Source organism: Microcaecilia unicolor, chromosome 1 (assembly GCF_901765095.1).
Source record: "Microcaecilia unicolor chromosome 1, aMicUni1.1, whole genome shotgun sequence".
NCBI lineage: Eukaryota > Metazoa > Chordata > Amphibia > Gymnophiona > Siphonopidae > Microcaecilia > Microcaecilia unicolor.
This window is the reverse complement of record NC_044031.1, coordinates 581,808,103-581,830,100: the sequence shown is the minus strand read 5'-3', so window position 1 is coordinate 581,830,100 and position 21,998 is coordinate 581,808,103. Positions and strand designations below refer to the sequence as shown.

Genomic DNA, 21,998 nt, shown 5'->3' with positions numbered 1-21,998 from the left:
GAAAAGGTACAGAGAAGGGCAACACGATTTCCCTATGAGGGCTCTTCAGCTTGGAGAAAAGACTGCTGAAGGGAGATATGATAGATGTCTATAAAATAATGAGTGGAATGGAACGGGTATACATGAATCACTTATTTACTGTTTCCAAGAATACTAGGACTAGGGGGCATGCAGTGAAGTACAAAGTAATACATTTAAAACAAATTGGGAGAAAATATTTCTTCACTCAACCTGTAATTAAACTCTGGAAATCATTTCCAGGGAATATGGTAAAAGCAGTTAAGTTAATGGGGTTTAAAAAAAGGTTTTGGTAACTTCCTAAAAGTCCATAAGCCATTATTGAGATGTACTTGGGAAAATACACTTCCTATTTCTAGGATAAGCAGCGCAAAATGTACTGTACTGTTTTGGTGGGATCCTGCCAAGTACTTGTAACCTGGATTGGCCACTGTTGGAAACAGGATACTGGGCTTCTTCAGTCTGTCCCAGTAGGCAACATTTATGTTCTTATGCCTAACTCAGTCCTGCTCGTTGATGGAAATTGTATTTAATTTCTTATATACTGCTAAGTCCAAAAGGTATTGAAGCATTGTACATTCAGATACAATAGGGAAATATATGTTATAGGTGAGTAACTGTGCTTTCACGCACTGACTGGTAGAATTCTGGTAGTAATTTTTTACTTAATAAACAGCTGTGGAAAGTAATGGTAGGTAGACTTACAAGTCCATCTCGTTTAACTAAGTCTAGTGGTTATTGTATCTATTACTTCATATCCACTTGCAAAAATCCCACATTGCTTGCCCTATTTACTTTCCTGCAATAACAGTACTCTTCAAAGAGCATGTAACTATTATCATACAACATATCCTTATGTCACTTTTGCGCTCTGTACATTATTGCCTCAATAAACTAATTATATAAAAGAACCATGTTGGCTTTTGTGTGTTTGCAGAGTAGCACCTTTCTGACCCAATCATGATGATCAGGGTCAGAACTGAGTGTGTAGCAGGGACTCTCACACCTTCGAAAGAAACACTTACTGTAAAGTAGGAAATGACTTAACACTTGAGTAGCTGCATTCAGAGTACTTTAATTGGGGAAACTTAGAGAAAAATAATAAAGATAGAGATTCTGTTTGCTGCAAAGGAAGGAAGGGCAGCAGACTCATTCTGATATTAATACCTGTTCCAAGGTGTCTAGGTAGGTAACCTTTACAGTGGGCTCAACCAAACCCTCAGGCACTAGATCACCATATTGATCTGGTGCCCAGGGCTTAAAGCACATGGGCAGCATTGCAACAACTTTGGGAGTGTGCATGGGGGCCACACCAAAATGTTACATAAGTATTGCCATACTGGGAAAGACCAAAGGTCCATCAAGCCCAGCATCCTGTTTCCAACAGTGGCCAATCCGGGTCACAAATACCTGGCAAGATCCCAAAAAAGTACAAAACATTTTATACTGCTTATCCCAGAAATAGTGGATTTTCCCCTAGTCCATTTAATAATGGTCTATGGACTTTTCCTTTAGGAAGCTGTCCACACCTTTTAAAAACTCCGCTAAGCTAACTGCCTTTACCACATTCTCTGGCAACGGATTCCAGAGTTTAATTACATGTTGAGTGAAGAAAATTTTTCTCCGATTCATTTTAAATTTACTACATTGTAGCTTCATCGCATGCCCCCTAGTCCTAGTATTTTTGGGAAGCGTAAACAGACGCTTCACATCTACCCGTTCAACTCCTCATTATTTATAGAGCTCTATCATATCTCCCCTCAGCCGCCTTTTCTCCAAGCTGAAGAGCCTGAGCCTTTCCTCATAGGGAAGTCGTCCCATCCCCTTTATCATTTTCGTCGCCCTTCTCTGCACCTTTTCTAATTCCACTATATCTTTTTTTGAGATACGGTGACCAGAATTGAACATAATATTCGAGGTGTGGTCGCACCATGGAGCGATACAAAGGCATTTATAATGTCCTCATTTTTGTTTTTTCCATTCCTTTCCTAATAATACCTAACATTCTATTTGCTTTCTTAGCCGCAGCAGCGCACTGAGCAGAAGGTTTCAACATATCATCAACGACGACACCTAGATCCCTTTCTTGGTCCGTGACTCCTAACATGGAACCTTGCATGACGTAGCTATAATTCGGGTTCCTCTTTCCCACATGCATCACTTTGCACTTGCTCACATTAAACGTCATCTGCCATTTAGACACCCAGTCTCGTAAGGTCCTCTTGTAATTTTTCACAATCCTCCCGCGATTTAACGACTTTGAATAACTTTGTGTCATCAGCAAATTTAATTACCTAACTAGTTGCTCCCATCTGTAGGTCATTTATAAATATGTTAAAAAACAGCAGTCCCAGCACAGACCCCTGGGGAACCCCACTAACGACCCTTCTCCATTGAGAATACTGACCATTTAACCCTTCTCTCTGTTTTCTATCTTTTAACCAGTTTTTAATTCACAATAGAACACTACCTCCTATCCCATGATTCTCCAATTTCCTATTTAGTCTTTCATGAGGTACTTTGTCAAACGCCTTCTGAAAATCCAGATACACAATATCAACCGGCTCCCCTTTATCCACATGTTTGTTCACCCCTTCAAAGAAATGTAGTAGATTGGTGAGGCAAGATTTCCCTTCACTAAATCCATGTGGACTTTGTCTCATTAATCCATGCTTTTGAATATGCTCTGTAATTTTGTTCTTAATAGTCTCCACCATTTTGCTCGGCAGCGACGTCAGACTCACCGGTCTATAATTTCCCGGATCTCCTCTGGAACCTTTTTAAAAAATCGGCGTTACATTGGCCACCCTCCAATCTTCCGGTACTACGCTCGATTTTAAGGATAAATTACATATTATTAACAATAGCTCCTCAAACTCATTTTTCAGTTCAATTAATACTCTGGGATGAGTACCATCCGGTCCAGGAGATTTGCTACTCTTCAGATTGTAGAACTGCCCCATTACATCCGCCAGGTTTATAGAGAATTAATTAAGTTTGTTCAACTCGTCAGCTTTGAATACCATTTCCGGCACCGGTATCCCACCCAGATCTTTCTCGGTGAAGACCGAAGCAAAGAATTCACTTAATCTCTCCACTACGGCTTTGTCTTCCCTGATCGCCCCTTTTACTCCTCGGTCATCTAGCGGTCCAACCGATTCTTTTGCCGGCTTCCTGCTTTGAATATACCTAAAAAATTTTTACTATGTGTTTCTGCCTCCAACGCAATCTTTTTTTCGACGTCCGTCTTAGCCTTGCTTATCAGTGCTTTGCATTTGACTTTGACATTCCTTATGCTGTTTCTTATTATTTTCAGTCGGTTCCTTCTTCCATTTTCTGAAGGATTTTCTTTTAGATCTAATAGCTTCCTTCACATCAATGAAACATGGATCCACAACCAAAATGACCCCATAATCCTTGAACTATGCCCGTCAGGTTACAAAATCACTCACCGGACCAGATTGGATAATAGAGGCAGAGGCATAGCACTAATATACCAAGACTAATTCACCACTGCCTACCCCATAACACCCCAACTAGAAATTGCCTCATTTAGAATTCACAACAACTTCCTGACCGATCACCTGAATTGCGTATTGTTCTACAGACCACCTGGCAACTGGAAGGAAAGCCAGCCCATCTTCATGGACTTCATATCAAACAATTATGTAAACAACAACATACTACTACTAGGCGACATTAACCTTCACCTAGAAGATCCCAACTCCATTAACGCACATGAATGTAAAGACGTCCTACAGTCCTGGGATTTTTAATGGCCCCACATGCAAACTATCCACATCAAGGGACACACATTGGACCTACTATCACATAAACTGCCCAAAGATAATTACCTATTACTAACAGACATCAAATGGACAGCTACACCTTGGACCGACCATTTACAGATTGAACCTAACTTTAAATTGGCGGAAGAACGGTTCAAACCGTACACCAAAACATACAACTTACACTACAAGAGGACAAATTGACCCATAGGTATTCTGGCAACAAATATACGACAACGAATGGACAACACGTACTGATTCCATACTTTATCTCAACCGCTGGGAGGACAGATGCAACATCGTACTAAATGAAATAGCACCCTTAAAAACAAGAATATCAAAAAGACAGAACACTATACTATGTTTCAAAGACGAATTAAAAAAACTCAAAACACAATCCAGAAAACTTGAACGAGCATGGAGAAAGATAAAAGATGAGCACACACTCAATGCATGGAAACAAATACACAGAAAATACAAATATGCAATAAAACAAACCAAAAGGTCCTACTACAAAACCAAATTAGGAACAGATTACAAAGATATGAAGAAACTATTCCAACTCGTAAATAAGTTACTAGACACCACCCCTATCACCACAACCAAAACTGACATCCCACGTGCAGACAAACTCGCTAACTACTTTAACGAAAAAATAATAAAGCTACGCAGCACACTTCCTGACCACAACACCGATATTGAAATCTTCTTCAACTGACTGGATTTGGACACCATTTAATCTCCTCAACACCGAATCAGTTACACAAGCTACTCACAGGTTCACCAAGACCCACTGCAAACTGGATACATGTCCCAGTCATCTACTCAAGTCCGCCCCTGATCGCTTCATAGCAGACCTCACATCCCACATAAACTTCATGTTACAAGGTCTCTTCCCTGAAGAACATGGCAACATGCTACTCACCGCAATACCAAAAGATGCCAAGAAAAGCACAAACGATCTCACCAACTACTGCCCAGTTGCGTCTATCCCATTAGTAGTAAAACTGATGGAGAGCTTGGTGACTAAACAGCTTATGGAATACCTGGACAAGTTTTCAGTACTACATAAATCACAATCAAGATTCCGATCCCACCATAGCACCGAAACTGTCCTAGTCACGTCACCCTCCTGACCAAATTCAAGCAGGAGATAGCCATAGGAAAAAGCATACTCCTCCAGTTCGACACGTCGAGCGCATTCGACTTGGTGAACCACAACATACTACTAAGACTACTAGGCCACTTCGGGATTGAAGGAAATGTACTTAACTAGATCAAAGGTTTTCTAACCACCAGAACTTATCAAGTTAAATCAAATTCAAACATACCACCGTGGAAAGCAGTTTGCGGAGTACCTCAGGGATCACCATTATCACCAATACTCTTCAACATGTTGATGATTCCACTGGTACAGTCCTTATCCAATCGAGGCCTTAACCCATTCATTTACGCAGGTGACGTTGCAATCTGCATCCCCTTCAGACATGATCTGACAGAAGTAACCAATAAAATCAATGATGGCCTGAACATCATGGACTCCTGGGCAAACTCATTCCAACTGAAAAAAAACACTGCCTCATCCTCTCCTCTCAACATAAAAAGTACAAACCCACAACCATAAATACCCCAGGACATACCCTCCCTACCTCAGACAGTTTGAGAATACTCAGCATCACAGTGGACCACAACTTTACTCTCGAGAGCCAAGTAAACTCTATAACAAAGAAAATGTTCTATTCAATGTGGAAGCTCAAACGATTAAAACCTTTCTTCCCAAGAGCAGCCTTTTGATACCTAATACAATCTATGGTCCTAAGCCATGCAGACTATTGCAATGGAATCTACATGGGTTGCAAAGAACAACTCATAAAAAACTCCAGACCGCCCAAAATATAGCAGCCAGGCTGATATTCAGCAAAACACGCTTTGAAAGTGCCAGACCCCTTCGAGAAAAGTTGCACTGGCTCCCAAAAAGAACGGATCGCCTTCAAAACCTGCACCTTAGTCCACAAAATCATATATGGCGTAGTGTTGGGATATATGACAGACCTTATAGATCTACCAGTAAGAAACAAAGTCAGATCGTCAAGGTCCTACCTAAACCTACACTACCCAAATTGCAAAGGACTGAAATACAAAACAACTTACGTATCCGGCTTCTCCTACATAAGCGCAAAACTATGGAATGGCCTCCCAAAAGCTGTGAAAACAATCCACAACCACTTGAACTTCAGGAAATCACTAAAAACCAACCTCTTCAAAACGACCTACCCCAACGACCCAACGTAAACCTCTTCACCCAGCAACACAGCATGACTATAATCGTACTGGACAGCAGGCAATCTTCATCCCTTCCGACCCTCCACTTATACCTCTTACGATCACTATACAACCTTGTATTTATCAACCGACTGGGCAAACACCTTTGACGGTACTATGTAAGCCACATTGAGCCTGCAAATAGGTGGGAAAATGTGGGGTACAAATGCAACAACTAAAAAAATAAATAAATAAACCATTCCGGCTGTCGTTTGGTCTTCTGCCCTCCTTTTTTAATATGCGGAATATATTTGGCCTGGGCTTCCAGGATGGCGTTTTTGAACAGCACCCACACCTGATGTAAATTTTTGATCCTTGCAGTCGCTCCTCTGTTTTTTTTTTTTTTTCTTCACCATTCTTCTCATTTTATCATAGTCTCCTTTTTTAAAAGTTAAACACTAATGTATTTGATTTCCTCTGTATACTTACTTCAAAGCTAATATCAAGTCCAATCATATTATGATCACTGTTATCAAGCAACCCCAGCACCATTACCTCCCGTACCAGATCATGTGCTCCACTAAGGACTAGGTCTAGAATTTTTCCTTCTCTCGTCGGCTCCTGTACCAGCTGCTCCATAACGCTGTCCTTGATTTCATCAAGGAAGTTTACCTCCATAGCATGCCCTTATGTTACATTTACCCAGTCAATATCGGGGTAATTGAAATCACCCATTATTATTGTGTTGCCCAGTTTGTTTGTGTCCCTAATTTCCTTTAACATTTCTGCATCCATCTGTTCATCCTGGCCAGGTGGACAGTAGTACACTCCTATCACTATCCTTTCCCCCTTTACACATGGAATTTCAATCCATAGTGATTCCAAGAATTGTTTTGTTTCCTGCAGAATTTTCAATCTATTTGATTCAAGGCTCTCGTTAATATACAATGCTACTCCTCCACCAATTCGATCCACTCTGTCACTACGATATCATTTGTACCCCGGTATGACAGTGGTCCCACTGGTTATCCTCCTTCCACCAGGTCTCAGAGATGCCTATTATATCTAATTTTTCATTTAGTGCAATATATTCTAACTCTCCCATCTTATTTCTTAGGCTCCTGGCATTCACATATAGACATTTCAAGCTATGTTTGTTGTTCCTATTTACATGATGCTTAGTACTTGACAGTATTACTTTGCAGTATTTTGTCTGATTTTTATTTTTAATTAAGGACACCTGATCTTCTACGGTCTCTTTTGCAACCTCACTATCAGGATACCCTATCTTCCCTGTTTTGGTGCCTTATCCCGAACCATGTGCTTTTGAGCGACTGTCGGCCTTCTCCTGTCTCTAGTTTAAAAGCTGCTCAATCTCCTTTTTAAATGCCGATGCCAGCAGCCTGGTCCCACCCTGGTTAAGGTGGAGCCCATCCTTTTGGAATAGGCTCCCCCTTCCCCAGAATGTTGCCCAGTTCCTAACAAATCTAAAACCCTTGTCCCTGCACCATCGTCTCATCCACGCATTGAGACGCCAGAGCTCTGCCTGTGTCTTGTGCCCTGCGCGTGGAACGGGTAGCATTTTACCCTAGATGATCTGGATTTGAGCTTTCTACCTAAGAGCCTAAATTTTTTTTTTTTTTTTTTTAATTTGTACCCCGCGCTTTCCCACTCATGGCAGGCTCAATGCGGCTTAGGTACTTATTTGTACCTGGGGCAGTGGAGGGTTAAGTGACTTGCCCAGAGTCACAAGGAGCTGCCTGTGCCTGCAGTGGGAATCGAATCCAGTTCCCCAGGACCAAAGTCCACCACTCTAACCACTAGGCTACTCCTCCACTCCTCCACTTTGGCTTTCAGAACCTCTCTCCCATATTTTCCTATGCCATTGGTACCCACATGTACCAAGACAGCTGGCTCTTCCCCAGCACTATCTAAAAATCCTATCTAGTTGATGCGTGAGGTCCGCCACCTTTGCACCAGGCAGGCAAGTCACCAGGCGATCCTCATGTCCACCAGCCACCCAGCTATCTATATGCCTAATGATCGAATCACCAACTACAACAGTTGTCCTAACCTTTCCCTCCCGGTCAGCACTAGCAGACATTTAGAATGTGCATGCAATCTTGTCTGTTTGGTAAAGGCATGTGTTAAATGCAAAAATAAGTAATGTACAAAATACATTCACTAGTATGTATAAACGCTAAATTATCCTGCTTGCACTCAGAGAAATAAGGTTATCAAAACATCACAGTTGGACTGATGTGTGTGAGCCTATGTGGCTAGGTGTTTCCAGCTTAGTAAAAATTTGTAGAAGCATTTGAGGGACACATCTTGTGGTGTGTGAGAACTTCTTGGTCTTCATTTTTCCTGTTTAATGGCTTTTGTTTGTTTGCTTCAAATTTGACCTTGTCACTTGTCTACTCTATTCTCTGTTTGTAGTTAGTTTTCATCTGTCTTTGTCTTCACCTACCAACACCCTCTTTTCAGGTATTTGGGGACCTTGCAGGACCTATATTTTCAAAACAGAGTTTTGAAAGAGTGGCTGTCTTTTTTTGGTAATATGTCCACAAAAAAGGCCCTCAAGGCTTTAAAATATGCAGGCAGTATGGCAAGACTGTATCTGGTGTAGGTACCTATGGCTGGTACTTTCAGTGCCTTGGGCCTGATAATAAGGTCTCTCAGTACCATTTGTCTTCACAAACAAGTGGTACAAAGAGTCCAAATGAGAGACCAAATGTAAAAACATCTTTGGCATTTCCAAGTCTGGTTCGTTGACATGAGCATCTGAGGTATTGGTCCCAAGAGGTCCAGTAGCAGCATTTGATGCTGGAGATGGCGTCAGCATTGAGAGGGCCTTGATTTTTGTCAGTATTGAACATTTATAGAAGCCACTGGGAATGGACATCTCAGTTCCCACTCAAATTAGAGGAAGGATACTTCCTCTTCCTTGGCATCAAAGCCACTCGGTGTTAACAGGGGACCAGAAGCATTGACACAGAGCCCTTGATACCATGCTGTGAAGCACTGATATTGGCCACCATATGCTTGAGGTAGCCCTGAAAAGAGATGTGCTCAGTTTCCTTGATGTCGTAGGGGCTGCTTCTTGGGACACAGGACCAGATCAATAAAGGTATTCATGACTCTGAATAGGAGGGGCTACGCCCTCCTATTTTCAACATTGGCATCAACAGTCTTGAAGGAGGAATTTGATAGGAGAGTTGATGAGAGGCTTGCTCAAATCCTTGCTCAATGTGATGTCTGCTTTGATGTTGTCCATGTCAAAGCATGGAATCCTCAAACTCAATGAGGCCTTGAAGTGCCTTTCTATCGAACTTCAACCATACACAGGATGAGATTATGACTGCATACTCTAGGCATAACCATAGTTTCAGTATCCTACCAGTAGGAGGCTTAGAGTTTGCTTAAACCCATTGGGCCCTTGTAACCTTTGATTGTTATAAGTACATAAGTAGTGCCATACTGGGAAAGACCAAAGGTCCATCTAGCCCAGCATCCTGTCACCGACAGTGGCCAATCCAGGTCAAGGGCACCTGGCACGCTCCCCAAACGTAAAAACATTCCAGACAAGTTATACCTAAAAATGAGGAATTTTTCCAGTCCATTTAATAGCGGTCTATGGACTTGTCCTTTAGGAATCTATCTAACCCCTTTTTAAACTCCGTCAAGCTAACCGCCCGTACCACGTTCTCCGGCAATGAATTCCAGAGTCTAATTACACGTTGGGTGAAGAAAAATTTTCTCCGATTCGTTTTAAATTTACCACACTGTAGCTTCAACTCATGCCCTCTAGTCCTAGTATTTTTGGATAGCGTGAACAGTCGCTTCACATCCACCCGATCCATTCCACTCATTATTTTATACACTTCTATCATATCTCCCCTCAGCCGTCTCTTCTCCAAGCTGAAAAGCCCTAGCCTTCTCAGCCTCTCTTCATAGGAAAGTCGTCCCATCCCCACTATCATTTTCGTCGCCCTTCGCTGTACCTTTTCCAATTCTACTATATCTTTTTTGAGATACGGAGACCAGTACTGAACACAATACTCCAGGTGCGGTCGCACCATGGAGCGATACAACGGCATTATAACATCCGCACACCTGGACTCCATACCCTTCTTAATAACACCCAACATTCTATTCGCTTTCCTAGCCGCAGCAGCACACTGAGCAGAAGGTTTCAGCGTATCATCGACGACGACACCCAGATCCCTTTCTTGATCCGTAACTCCTAACGCGGAACCTTGCAAGACGTAGCTATAATTCGGGTTCCTCTTACCCACATGCATCACTTTGCACTTGTCAACATTGAACTTCATCTGCCACTTGCACGCCCATTCCCCAGTCTCGCAAGGTCCTCCTGTAATCGTTCACATTCCTCCTGCGACTTGACGACCCTGAATAATTTTGTGTCATCGGCGAATTTAATTACCTCACTAGTTATTCCCATCTCTAGGTCATTTATAAATACATTAAAAAGCAACGGACCCAGCACAGACCCCTGCGGGACCCCACTAACTACCCTCCTCCACTGAGAATACTGGCCACGCAATCCTACTCTCTGCTTCCTATCTTTCAACCAGTTCTTAATCCATAATAATACCCTACCTCCGATTCCATGACTCTGCAATTTCTTCAGGAGTCTTTCGTGCGGCACTTTGTCAAACGCCTTCTGAAAATCCAGATATACAATATCAACCGGCTCCCCATTGTCCACATGTTTGCTTACCCCCTCAAAAAAATGCATTAGATTGGTGAGGCAAGACTTCCCTTCACTAAATCCGTGCTGACTTTGTCTCATCAGTCCATGTTTTTGTATATGCTCTGCAATTTTATTCTTAATAATAGCCTCCACCATCTTGCCCGGCACCGACGTCAGACTCACCGGTCTATAATTTCCCGGATCTCCTCTGGAACCTTTCTTAAAAATCGGAGTAACATTGGCTACCCTCCAGTCTTCCGGTATTACACTCGATTTTAGGGACAGATTGCATATTTCTAACAGTAGCTCCGCAAGTTCATTTTTTAGTTCTATTAATACTCTGGGATGAATACCATCAGGTCCCGGTGATTTACTACTCTTCAGCTTGCTGAACTGACCCATTACATCCTCCAAGGTTACAGAGAATTTGTTTAGTTTCTCCGACTCCCCCGCTTCAAATATTCTTTCCGGCACCGGTGTCCCCCCCAAATCCTCCTCGGTGAAGACCGAAGCAAAGAATTCATTTAATTTCTCCGCTACGGCTTTGTCCTCCTTGATCGCCCCTTTAACACCATTTTCGTCCAGCGGCCCAACCGACTCTTTGGCCGGTTTCCTGCTTTTAATGTATCTAAAAAAGTTTTTACTATGTATTTTTGCTTCCAACGCTAATTTCTTCTCAAAGTCCTTTTTTGCCCTCCTTATCTCCGCTTTGCATTTGGCTTGGCATTCCTTATGATCTATCCTGTTACTTTCAGTTGGTTCTCTTCTCCACTTTCTGAAGGATTGGTTTTTGGCTCTAATGATTTCCTTTATCTTACTGTTTAGCCACGCCGGCTGACGTTTAGTCTTTTTTCCCTTTTTTCTAATACGTGGAATATATTTGTCCTGAACCTCCAGGATGGTGTTTTTAAACAGCATCCACGCCTGATGCAAGTTTTTTACTCTGCGAGCTGCTCCTTTCAGTCTTTTTTTCACCATTTTTCTCATTTTGTCGTAATCACCTTTTCTATAGTTAAACGCTAGCGTACTTGATTTCCTAGTTTCACTTCCTTCAATGCCAATATCAAAACCGATCATATTATGATCACTGTTATCAAGCGGCCCTCGTATCGTTACCCCCTGCACTAGATCATGAGCACCACTAAGGACTAAGTCTAGTATTTTTCCTTCTCTTGTCGGCTCCTGAACTAGCTGTTCCATGAAGCTGTCCTTGATTTCATCAAGAAATCTTATGTCCCTTGCGTGTACAGATGTTACATTACCCCAGTCTATATGCGGGTAATTGAAATCCCCCATTATTATTGTGTTGTCCAGTTTGTTTGCGTCCCTGATTTCCTTTAACATTTCCGCATCCGTCTGTTCGTCCTGGCCAGGCGGACGGTAGTACACTCCTATCACTATCCTTTTCCCCTTTGCACATGGAATTTCAATCCACAGTGATTCCAAGGAGTGTTTTGCTTCCTGCAGAATTTTCAATCTATTTGATTCAAGGCTCTCGTTAATATACAATGCTACCCCTCCACCAATCCGATTCACCCTATCACTACGATATAATTTGTACCCCGGTATGACAGTGTCCCACTGGTTATCCTCCTTCCACCAGGTCTCAGAGATGCCTATTATATCTAATTTTTCATTTAGTGCAATATATTCTAACTCCCCCATCTTATTTCTTAGGCTCCTGGCATTCGCATATAGACATTTCAAACTATGTTTGTTGTTCCTAAGTACATCATGCTTAGTACTTGACAGTATTAATTGGCAATCTTTTGTCTGATTTTTATTGTTATTTAAAGATACCCGATCTACTACAATCTCTTTTGCAACCTCACTATCAGGATACTCTATCTTCCCTGTTATGGTGATATCTTTGAAAGATACCTTATCCCGAACCATGCTCTTTTGAGCGACTGTCGGCCTTCCCCCCATTTCTAGTTTAAAAGCTGCTCTATCTCCTTCTTAAACGCCGATGCCAGCAGTTCCAAAGAGTGTTTGTCATTTATAGTCCATCTAATTGTTACCCCCAAATTGTCCTCTGAATTTATTGGTCAGTCTTTCAGCACTGTGAAGTACACTTCTCAGAGTTCAATGCAGTTGAACCCTTTGGGGGAAGAGGACAGGGATTTTACTCAAGTATTTGCTGCTCACAGAGAGGGGCATAATCGAAAGGGGCGCCCAAGTTTTCCTGAGGATGTCCTCGCAGGACGTCCCGGCGAAGGGGCGGGGAAACCCGTATTATCGAAACAAAATAGGCGTCCATTTTTCATTTCGATAATACAGTCAGGGACACCCAAATCGAGAAACTTAGGTCATCCTTAGAGATGGTCGTCCCTGATTTTCGGCCATAATGGAAACCGAGGACGCCCATCTCAGAAACAACCAAATCCAAACCATTTGGTCGTGGGAGGAGCCAGCATTCGTAGAGCACTGGTCCCCCTGACATGCCAGGACACCAACCAGGCACCCTAGGGGGCACAGCAATGGACTTCAGAAATTGCTCCGAGGTGCATAGTTCCCTTACCTTGTGTGCTGAGCCCCCCAACCCTCCCCAAATCCCACTACCCACAAGTGTACACCACTACCATGGCCCTAAGGGGTGAAGGGGAGCACCTACATGTGGTGCAGTGGGTTTCGGGTGGGTTTTGAAGGGCTCACATTTACCACCACAAGTGTAACAGGTAGGGGGGGGATGGGCCTGGGTCCACCTACCTGAAGTGCACTGCACCCACTAAAACTGCTCCAGGGACCTGCATACTGCTGTCAGGGAGCTGGGTGTGACATTTGAGGCTAGCATAGAGGCTGGCAAAAATATTTTTAAAGTTTTTTTTTTTTTCTTTTTTAAGGGTGGGAGGGGGTTAGTGACCACTGGGGGGAGTAAGGGGAGGTCATCCCCGATTCCCTCCGGTGGTCATCTGGTCAGTTCGGGCACATTTTTGAGTCTTGGTTGCAAGAAAAAATGGACCAAGTAAAGTAGGCCAAGTGCTCGTCAGGGATGCCCTTCTTTTTTCCATTATCGGTCGAGGACGCCCATGTGTTATGCATGCCCCAGTCCCGCATTCACTATGCTTCCGACCCGCCCCCGTGAACTTTGGTCGTCCCTGCGACGGAAAGCAATTGAGGACGCCCAAAATCAGCTTTCAATTATGCCGATTTGGGCGACCCTGGGAGAAGGATGCCCATCTCCCGATTTGTGTCGAAAGATGGGCGCCCTTCTCTTTCGAAAATAAGCCTGATAGTGATACTGTTTCATCCTAAGCTGCATTGAGCCTGCCATGAGTGGGAAAGCGCGGGGTACAAATGTAATAAAAAATAAATCCTAGACCTAAGGGGCTTGAACAAATTTCTCAGTGGAGAAAAGTTCAAGATATTTTCCTAGGCACCTTGATCCATTCTCTCCATGAGGAAGACTTGAAGGATCCTCACACCCTCATAGAGAAATCTCAGCCAGTGGTGGTATCAAATTCGTCCTAGGAGCCATCACTACCAGTATTGCTTCCTACCTTTTGGCATGACATTAGTTCCACATGTATTTTCAGACAGTTTAACAATGGTGGTTTCACAAATACACAAACTGGGAGTGCATGTATTTTCCTAGCTGGACGATTGGTTTCATTATCGCCAAAAATTGGGGACGACCATCTCTAAGGTCGACCTAAATGTTGAGATTTGGGCGTCCCCGATGTATTATCGAAACGAAAGATGGACGCCCATCTTGTTTCAATAATACGGGTTTCCCCGCCCCTTCACGGAGCCGTCCTGTGAGGACGGCCCCAGGAAAACTTGGGCGCCTGTTCGATTATGCCCCTCTTTATATGTTAAAGATAACATTAAAGCCACACAATTACAGGACCTAAAGAGTATGGAAAAGGCACTGTGGGTCAATCTGGAAAGAGGGGAATGGCAAATACATTTACATTGATGAGATTCAGGCTGCCTTCACAGACAAGTGGACAGATTTAATTGAAAACATTCAAAGTATAGCTGTGAAAGGGGAAGTACTACTAACAGGTGATTTTAATATGCCGGATGTCGATTGGGGTATCCCTATTGCAGGGTTTTCTAGTAGTAGAGAGATCCTGGATTCTCTACAATTGGAACTATTCTAGCAGTTGGTAATGGAATCCTCGTGGGATGGGGCCATACTGGACTTGGTGCTTATGAATGGGAAGAGTGTTTCTGATATTATAGTGGTGATCATCTGGCATCCAGTGATCACCAGATGGTGTGGCTTAATATTGAGACATATGGAGGGAGTTCATTTAAAAGTGAAGGTTGTAGACTTCAAAAAACCTAACTTTGTTCTGATGGGGAATTATCTAAAGGAACCATATGGATGGGAACATCTGGAAGAAGTAGGAAAGCAGTGGGTAAAACTGAAAGGAGCTATTATAAAGCAAACCTTTTTGTAAGGAAAGTAAATAAAAGTAAGAGGAGAAGGAGGCTGCTTTGGGTTCTCAAAAGTTGTAGCTCAAAAGTTAAGGAAAAATGGTTAGCCTTCTTAAACTACAAGAGATTGCAAAAAGAGAAAGACAGGTGACAATATCTGGAAGGCTAAAGAGAAGTTGGTAGAGTATTCAGGGAAGCAAATTTGCAAATGGAAGAAAAAATGGCCAATAAGGTAAAGTGGAGGACAAGACACTTTTTAGATATGTTAGTCATAGGAACAAGTGGCCCTGGGAGACTCAAAGGTGAAGGAGAGGAATATAGCGAAGCTGATAAAGATAAGACAGAGTTGCTTAACAAATATTTCTGGCCTGTGATCACAGCTGAAGGGCCAGGAGCAGGAATTTTAAGTCTGTAAATTCGGGATAAGCTCCTTCTGAATTAGCCCGTCTGAGGAGACATGCCAGCCTCTGTAAAAGCACCATGGTTTTTAGTTTTTCATTAGCTGTGGTCCATATTTGTGGAGACTTTTGCTTTGAGGTAAAGTAGTGTCTTTTTTTAAAATTATATTCTAGCTTGGATACTGTGTGATTAGCAGAGGGATGCAGACTGCAAGCTCTGACAATCCCTAGCAGATGAGTTTTCTCTTTTTGTTTTCAGCTGAAACCAAGCAAAGAGTTTTTTGGCTGTAGTTTTTGTTTTTAGCTAAAAGCTTTCAGACAATTTTGGTGGCAGTTTGGTTTAGCTGAAACTGGAAAAAGTGGTTTTGGTCGGCCTCCAATACCTTCAACATCTGAGTCAGATTTTAAACCTAACTCAAGAGTTCCTTTTAATGCAATTGATACTTATCACCATGTAGAAACGAAACTCATTTCTGTACAGCTTTTAATCATTAATTTTAATTGTTTTTTTTTTTATTTTGAGAAGAATGGGGAAGGCTGATGGGGTAGGGAAAGGAAAAGAATGGGAGAGGCTGATGGGGTGGGGCAAGGAGGAGAATGGGAGGTGCTAGGCTATAAGTGGTGGAGAGAAGGGGAAATATGTTCTACAGGAGTGGGGGTGGAGAGAAGAGATGCTGGGCTGTGGGAGAAGGAGAAAGAAGATAAGCTAGAACGTTGGAGGGAGGAGAGATGCTGAACATGATGGAAACGTAGGAGAAGCCATGAGGGGCTGTGAAGGAGATAAGTGAGAGGAGAAACTATAGGGGCTGTCAAGGAGATAAGAGGAGGATGAGTACACAGGGTAAAATGTAGTAATAGGGGTGAGTGGATGAAGAAGGGAATAGGAGACTGGGGAAGGAAGGAGTGAGAGTGGAAATGGGAACTAGGGACTGAGAGAAGATGGGAAGTTGATAGGTGGTAAGGAGAACTGGAGGGCGAGAAAAAGGGTGAAATTTGGACAGTCAGAAAAAAAGGGAGAAAGAATTAATAGGGAAAGATCACCTATTCCTTCACATCTGTCTCTGACAGAAGGAATGAGGAGAAAGAACAAATGGACGGCAGCCACTGGAAAGAGTTGGCAGAAGACAAAAAAGTAACACCAACATGACTGGAAATATAGAAGAGTTTTTATTCTGAATTTGAGCTGCAATATATTTTGGAAAATGTGCATTGCAGATGTCTGGGTTGTGTTCAGTAGAAGAGGAAATTAAATTTTCTCTCTCACAGTAATGTAGGTAAATGTCGAATTTGATTTCTTGGGGTTACCAGTTCCAAATGTATTTTTTTCATATTTCTGTTTCTAATTTGTGATCTGTATTTGGTAAGGGTCTATCTGTGCATAGGTGCCAACATTGCAAAATAATTGAGGGTGCCAAGCACAATACAAATAAACCCTTCCTGGACACAGTGAAGGAGGTTACTCAGTATTGAGGCTGGTTTCTCTGTGACCGTTTTTCCTGTGACCAAGGTGTAGTATTTTGTTTTTCATGTAGTTTGTGTATAGTAGGCCCGCTTCAGTTTTACCAGTAAATATAGAAACATGATGGTAGATAAAGGGCCAAATGGGCCATCTGGTCTGCCCATCCTCTGTAACCACTAACTTCTCTTTTTCCTAAGAGATCCTAGGTTTCTGTCCCCATGCTTTCTTTAAATTCTGACACAGTCCTTGTCTCCATGACCTCTACCTGGAGGCCATTCCACGCATCCACCACCCTTTCCGTGAAAGAGTATTTTCTTAGATTCCTCCTGAGCCTATTTCTTCTTAACTTCATCTTATGCCCTCTCACTCCAGAGTTTTTCTTCATTTGAAAAAGGCTTACTTGTTGTACATTAATGCCCCTGAGATATTTAAACATCTCTATCATAATCCCCTCTCTCCCACCTCTCCAAGTGAATATGTATTGAGGTTCATAAGCCTGTCTCTATATGTTTTATGATTGAGACTGCTTACCAGTTTTGTAGCTGCCCTCTAGACAGACTCCATCCTGTTTATATCTTTCTGAAGGTGCGGTCTCCAGAACTGCACATAGTACTCTGGGGCCTTACCAGAGACTTATACAAGGGCACTGTCTCTTCTTTTTTTTTTTTTTTCCCCTTATGCATCCCGAGCATCCTTCTGGCTTTGAATGTCGCCTTTTCTACCAGTGTGGCCACCTTAAGATCATCAGACACGATCACCCCCAAGTTCCGCTCTTCTTTCGAATACAGAAGTACTTCACAATATGTTCTAGGGCTCCTACCTGTTGTTGGGAAGGAAGGTTGGATTTTTGTGGATACAGAACATATTTACATTTAACTCATGAGAACTGCTATACTGTATCAGATCAAAGGTCCTTGAAACATTTGTTGTGTTTCTTTTCATTTTTTGTCTATGTAGATATTAAATCAGTTCATGCTAAATTATATAATTTGTGCTCTGGATTATGCACTTTAAATGTCTACTTATTTGCAGAGATAGTGGATAAATTAATAAATGACGAAGCATTTTATAATATTTCTCCATCCCCACCCAGCTTCTCCATGCCACCAGGCTGCCAAAAATCCCCGGGGAGAACATTGTGGTGTAAAACGTGTAAATGTTGAGAAAAACACCGATTAGTCCAAGATTTTGTTCATAATGTTGCAAAATTATACTACTGTTGGTGATAATTCTTTAAATTAAATATATGAATGTTCCAGTTATATGTACATAACCAGCTTCCTCTCTATTCACAATGAAGTATAGTGTATGTAGGAGTATGTTTACTTCTGGTCCTGGCCTTGCCCCCAGTTCCCTTTCCTTTTTTGTCTACAGATAAGCTTTGCTTATAGCAGGTGTTTTCCATGGACAGCAGGATTCAAGTCATAACATTTTTTCGTACTTCCTGTAGGGGTTCTCGCCTAAAATTGGCTATTTCGGTGGTTGAGGAGATCCCGTGCAATAACACAAGGCTGCAGTTGGTTTTATGCACACTGGCAGCTCTCAAATGCTTCTAGAAGCTTTTACTAAACAGGAGAGACTTATTGGTGTGGGCTATTATTGGATGGTATCACCACAGTAGTATAAGGCCTTGCATCCTGCTGTCCATGGAGAACACATGTGATGTCACCTGCAAGCCTGAAAGCTATTGAAGGGGTGTACATTCAGGTGTACAGTAGGTAATTTTTCTGTCCCTGAAGGCTCACAATCCAAGTTGTACCTGAGGCAATGGAATGTAAGTGACTGCCCAAGGTCACAAGTTGCTGCAATGGGATTTGAAACAGGCTCCCCAGGTTCTCAACCCACTGCTCTGTTAGGCTACTCCTCCACTTTTTGTTCCCTATCTTAAATTCTTCCTATAATTTAAGCTGACCTTTATCAGCAACATCCACATTAATAATGTGTTGACACAGAAAATACTTAATGTTAGTGAATAGGGTCCATTAGAAATAATAGGAAAAAGCTGCTGGACTCTGCCAGGTATGATGGACTGGAGAACGAAAACCTAATTTTCTGTGCCAAGAACCATAGCATTGCCACTACGCTATGCTTTCAGCCTTTTTCAATTTATTTGTATAAAACGTCAATATAAAGTTCAAGTAAGATGCATTTTATCATATGTTTAAATATTAGCTATTCATGAAAACTAGAAATACAAACTTTCAGTAAGTCTCAGTTAACCAGTCGCTGAGATGTGTTACATTTGCTCCCTTTTTAAATAATGCTTGATGAATGAATCTTACTCTCATGTTTTAAGTTAAATCTTCAGGGCCTGAGGTGTATTGCATGTTTAGAGAGGATTTATCTTCTGGGAAATGCTAAAGGGGCTACTGGAATTAAGTATTTTCCAATACATCAGTCCCTGTACTCTGGATTGACCTTTTGGTGTTTTGACAACAAAAAAAATGACAAAAATCCAGTGGCGTAGCAAGGGCGGGGCGGTGGGGGCAGTCCGCCCCGGGTGCACGCCGCTGGGGGGGAGGTGTCGGCTTCGCTGGTTCCCTGCTCCCTCTGCCCCGGAACAGGTTACTTCCTGTTCTGGGGCAGAGGGAGCAGGGAACCAGCGGAACCGACAGCCACACGGCTGCTCCCACCTCCCAAGAGGTAAGAATGCACTCCAGGGGTGGGAGGGTGGAGTGTCGTGCTGCACCCAGGGGAGATGACACCACTGCACCCGGGGTGGGGGGGGTGGGGGAGGGTGCGCAACGGCGAACCGCCCCGGGTGGCATCCGCCCTTGCTACGCTACTGCAAATATTTTAATTGGAATATGCCATTGAAAACCTGTTTCTTTAACATTTCAGCTGCTGCTTTGGGAAACCTTGTGTCAGACTTAGCTGGATTAGGGTAAGTTTTAAGGTAATTTTTTTAAATAGTTCATAGCTTTTAGCAATGTCATTTCTATTGTAGTTGTAAACTATTTGCATGAATCCTATCATTTCAAACAAACTTATTTTGGACAGTTTTTTTTGCATTTTAACTTAAATGATGGAAATAATTCAGAATTAAATACCTGAAAACTTAAAAATCTGCTTTATAGTTAATTAAAAATGCATATGAGGAAATAGCTGCCATAAGGTTTGGTCATGTCTCGTCCTTTAATAAAGCATGGTCACTGCTAGATGGCTATGTAATCCTGTAAAAGGGAATTAACTTCCTAATAGAATGTTTGTATATGCTGTTCTACTTTATTTTTACCAACCCACTGTCTCATTTAGTTATTTTATTTTATTTATTTTTTTCTTATTTCAATAATATATGCAGATGTATGTTTCTACAAATACTAGTCATTAAGCCCGTTAAAATGGGCGAGTATTGGTATGGGGGTTTTCCAAGGCCCCCTCCCCCCCACCTCGCTGCTGCAAGGCCCTCTGCCCTCCCTCCTTCCCTGCCAGCTCCAAGGCCCCCTGCCCTCCCTCCCAGTTCCAAGGCCCCATTCCCTCCCAGCTCCAAGGGCCCTCCTCCGTCCCTCCGAGCTCCAAGGCCCCCCTCCTTCTGACCTCCCATGTCCAGCATCCTCCCTCCTTCCTTGCCAGCTCCAAGGGCCCTCTGTCCCTCCCCCTCCCAGCTCCAAGGCCCCCCTCCTTCTGATACCTCCTATGTCCAGCATTTCTCTTGCACTCCCCTCCCTCCCTCCCCCCAAGGTCACCGCTACCGGTGTCCCCCCCCCTCCCCGGAGTCGCCGCTGCCACCCCTCCAACCGGGCCGGGCCCTCTGTTCACCACTGAACTTACAGCGCTGAAACCGCAGCAGGCAGATCAGCTGAGCTCCCGTCGGCCTTCCTTCTCTGCCTGTGTCCCGCCCTCGTGTGACGTATCGTCGGCGAGGGCGGGACACAGGCAGGGAAGGAAGGCCGACGGGAGCTCAGCTGATCTGCCTGTTGCGTTTTCGGCGCTATAAGTTCAATAGTGAAGAGAGGGCCCGGGCCGGGTGGGGGGGGAGCGGTAGCGGCGACCTCGGGGTGGGGGTGGGGGAGCGGTAGCGACCTCGATGGTTCCCTCCCTCCCCTTCGCGCAGTTTCCCTCTCTGTCCCGCCCCGTCATCACGTGTTGATGCGGGACAGAGAGGGAAGTCTCTACTGCGCATTTGCGGGTGAGTACAGTCATTTGCAATTTATATGTTTGATTGTATTGTTTAAAATTAATAAAGTTTGAAAAAAAATGCATATGAATGGTACAAAGTCCTTGTGATGATGTGACTTCATAGCTTGTTGAGATCAACATGCTACTGCTCACATTTTATACAATAAATTATAAGGGCCAGTAACACCAGTGTATTTATTTTAAAACCAACTATGACGTTTCAATAAGTATATTCAGCACTGTTGTATGTATAGTCTATGGCACTGAATATACATTATTCACCTCTGACTGTAGCCACCACTGTCCATTTAGTTTAGGCTAAATATTGCTGCTAAATGGATAATTTTAGGTTGTCACTCTAACTCCACCCCTCCACTGTATAGATAGTGGTGGAGCAGTTAAGTGGATTTTCAGCTTGCCACTATCCATCTAAGAACTGATACACATTTACTATCTGCTAGTAAATGTATTTTTAAGTCCTTTTGGAAATTGACTCAATAGTGTTTAACATGTAATAAACTTCAGAGCAGGTACCATTTTTATAAGGTAGCCTTAAGTTTTTTTTTGCATTCTGTCTTGGGGGGGGGGGGGGGGGGGGGAAAGCTTGGAAGCTTGGTATATCAAGCCTTAATTTTTTAAATTTTACAAACAGTATTTAGGTTGTCTTTCAGCCCAGTTGAGTGGGATTCATTCTCGTCTTGCCATGGCATTTAGTAGATGTTCATATTTTAGCTGCTATTTAAGGGGTAGATATTCAACCATTGGTGTTGAGCGTTTAACTGCTACTGGTGTTATTCCCAGGTATTTGGTGCCAGGCCATGTGTGGGCATTTGCATTGAATATCTGGGTTT

At 42.9% G+C, this 21,998-nt stretch overlaps 1 protein-coding gene across 1 annotated transcript in view; it reads left to right on the top strand.

Moving 5' to 3' along the window:
• Window positions 1-21,998, top strand: part of TMEM65 (transmembrane protein 65) — a 117,337-nt gene that overhangs the window by 73,033 nt on the left and 22,306 nt on the right. The window contains exon 5 of the mRNA XM_030218902.1: window positions 19,870-19,912. Coding sequence (XP_030074762.1) covers window positions 19,870-19,912 — 43 coding nt within the window. The remainder of the gene's footprint in view (window positions 1-19,869; window positions 19,913-21,998) is intronic.